Source organism: Plasmodium reichenowi, chromosome 2 (assembly GCF_001601855.1).
Source record: "Plasmodium reichenowi strain SY57 chromosome 2, whole genome shotgun sequence".
Lineage (NCBI taxonomy): Eukaryota > Apicomplexa > Aconoidasida > Haemosporida > Plasmodiidae > Plasmodium > Plasmodium reichenowi.
In genome coordinates, this window is record NC_033647.1 from 365,488 (window position 1) to 367,987 (window position 2,500).

General features: G+C 18.1%; 1 protein-coding gene across 1 annotated transcript; it reads right to left on the reverse strand.

Annotated features, from left to right (window-relative positions):
• Positions 1 to 309: 309 nt before the first annotated feature.
• On the reverse strand, positions 310 to 1,949 carry PRSY57_0210800 (hypothetical protein; the record flags this gene model as incomplete). The annotated part of the gene is made up of 3 exons (XM_012905542.2): positions 310 to 1,573; positions 1,789 to 1,865; positions 1,947 to 1,949. 3 exons carry the CDS (start codon positions 1,947 to 1,949, stop codon positions 310 to 312), a joined length of 1,344 nt encoding a protein of 447 aa, XP_012760996.2.
• Between the last annotated feature and the right edge of the window lie 551 nt (positions 1,950 to 2,500).

Sequence of the window (2,500 nt, forward strand, 5' to 3'; positions counted from 1 at the left end):
TATATATATAAATATATATATATATAAGGTTTTCAATATATATATATACTATATATGTGTATGCCCTTATAATTTACATGTATGAATATATTTATTTAAATATTGTGTTTTTATCATTATATCCCCCTCTTTTTTTTTTATTCAAAAAAAATAAAAAGAAAAAATGTTTATAATATAAACTTTGTTATTAACAAATAGGTAACATATATATTATATATATATATATATATATATATATATATATATATATATATTTATATTTATATTTATATTTATATTTATATTTATATATTTACAATTTTATTTTTCTTATGCAATATCTGTAAAAAATATAGGAGCATCTCTTTTTGATAGTTTGTTAAAATCCTTTGATAAGATACCCCTCCTTTTTGTAAGTCTTTTTTTCTTGGAGGTGTTTCTATCAACATAGATATCATCGTCGTTTAAATGATTATATGTATCAACAGTTTCGTTGATATTTAAATGTGTATTAATTTTGGCTTTATTATTATCATCCTCTTTATTATAATATATATCTTTTAATAAGTTATCATTCTGTTTTTCAAAGAGTTCTTTGTCTTGCATGTTGTCATAATATTTTACTTCATCTTTTTTATGTTCGTGTTTTTTTTTGATTTGTATAGATTTTTCGTATGTGTTATTATTTTTGCTTTTTAAGAGTTCCATTTTGTTCTGCTGGTTATGATTTTCCATTAAATTATCATTTTTTAATATTTGTATATTTTCCATATTTTTAATTATATTGATAGCACCTAAAATATGTAAGGTATCTTTAAAATGAGAGGGTACAGGTGCATATATAGATTTTATTTTATTACATTGATACTGAAAAGTAACATTAAGACAATGCAAATGTAATTTTAATTCGTTTCCTTGTTTTTCTTTATTTAATTTTTTTAATAAAAATTTTCTACTTTTGAGTATATTTGGTACATGATCATTATTATTATATAATAGATATGGTTCTTTTTTTATAATATATTTTTCCTTTTGTTTTTGAAGAATTTTCTTATGTACGTTTATATATTCATTATCTCCTACTATACATGTATGTAACGAATAATATAATAAAGGTTTAATATATTGTGAGTTACATGCATTTATATACAATTTTAAAAGACTAAAATTATGTTTTTGATAATGAATATTATTATTTAGAACTTCATATTTTAAACATTTCATTTTATTTATATCTTCGTAATTATTTGTTGTAATCATTATATTAGATTCTGGTAAATATTTTAAATATAATTTTATTTCGTTATAATAATAATTTTTTTCTTTCATATTCTTCACATTTTCTATTTTACCATAAACTAAAGTTAAAAATATATTATCATAAGAATTATATTTTATAATTCTATTTTTACATATTAAAACACAACCACTAATTTGACTGTACAATTTGTATAATATATTCCATCCTTTTATTTCATCTTCATTTAACAAAATTAAATTCTTCAAAACACTATTTTTATTTCTTGACGTTCCGAACGTGAACATTCCATATTTTTTGTTAACAACAAGATAATCGTCATCACAATAAAGGATGCTACAAAAAATAACAAATAAATAAATAAATAAAAAAAAAAAAAAAAAAAAAAATATATATATATATATACATATATATACATATATATATATATATATATATATATATATTTGTGTGTACATATGTATATTATTTTATAATTATTTTTTTTCACATTCTTTTATGTGTAACTATATAAATACTCCAATATATTATACTTTTACATAATTCCATACTTTTTATTTATATCATATGAAAAAGATACACTACCAAATGTCCTCCTAAAAATTGTTAGCTTACGAAATAACCCAATCTACAAAAAGGAAAGTATACTTATATACATACATACATATATTTTATTATGGATGTATAAAAAGTTTTTCATGTATCTTACCATGTTTCTGCTCTGGACATTTTTAAAAAAGGGAAAGCATACAAACAATAGGGAGTATATATTTTTTTGTTATTTATTTATTTCTTCATTACCCAATTTAATATTATTTTAAAGCGTCATTTTATGATAAATGAAAAAAATAAACAAAAAAATAAGCAAAAAAATAAACAAAAAAATAAACAAAAAAATAAACTTCTTCACAAATTATACATACCTGAAATAGAAAAAATAATAAATACATAAATAGCACACTATTAAGAAAATTAACTATAACATGATAATAAAATAATCATGTATATATATAATAGTATAATATTTTTTCTCATACCTTAAATAATAATACATATATATAATATTATATGGATAAATTTTTTCTTTTTTTTTCTACCCTATATATATATATATATATATATATATATACAATTTCTCATGTACATTTTAAAAAAAAAGTTATATTTTAACGATATTCTTTTTATGTTCCTCATATTTGTACATTGTGCATATTTCATAATATATCATTTATATTTATATGTTATTTTTTATATATATATATT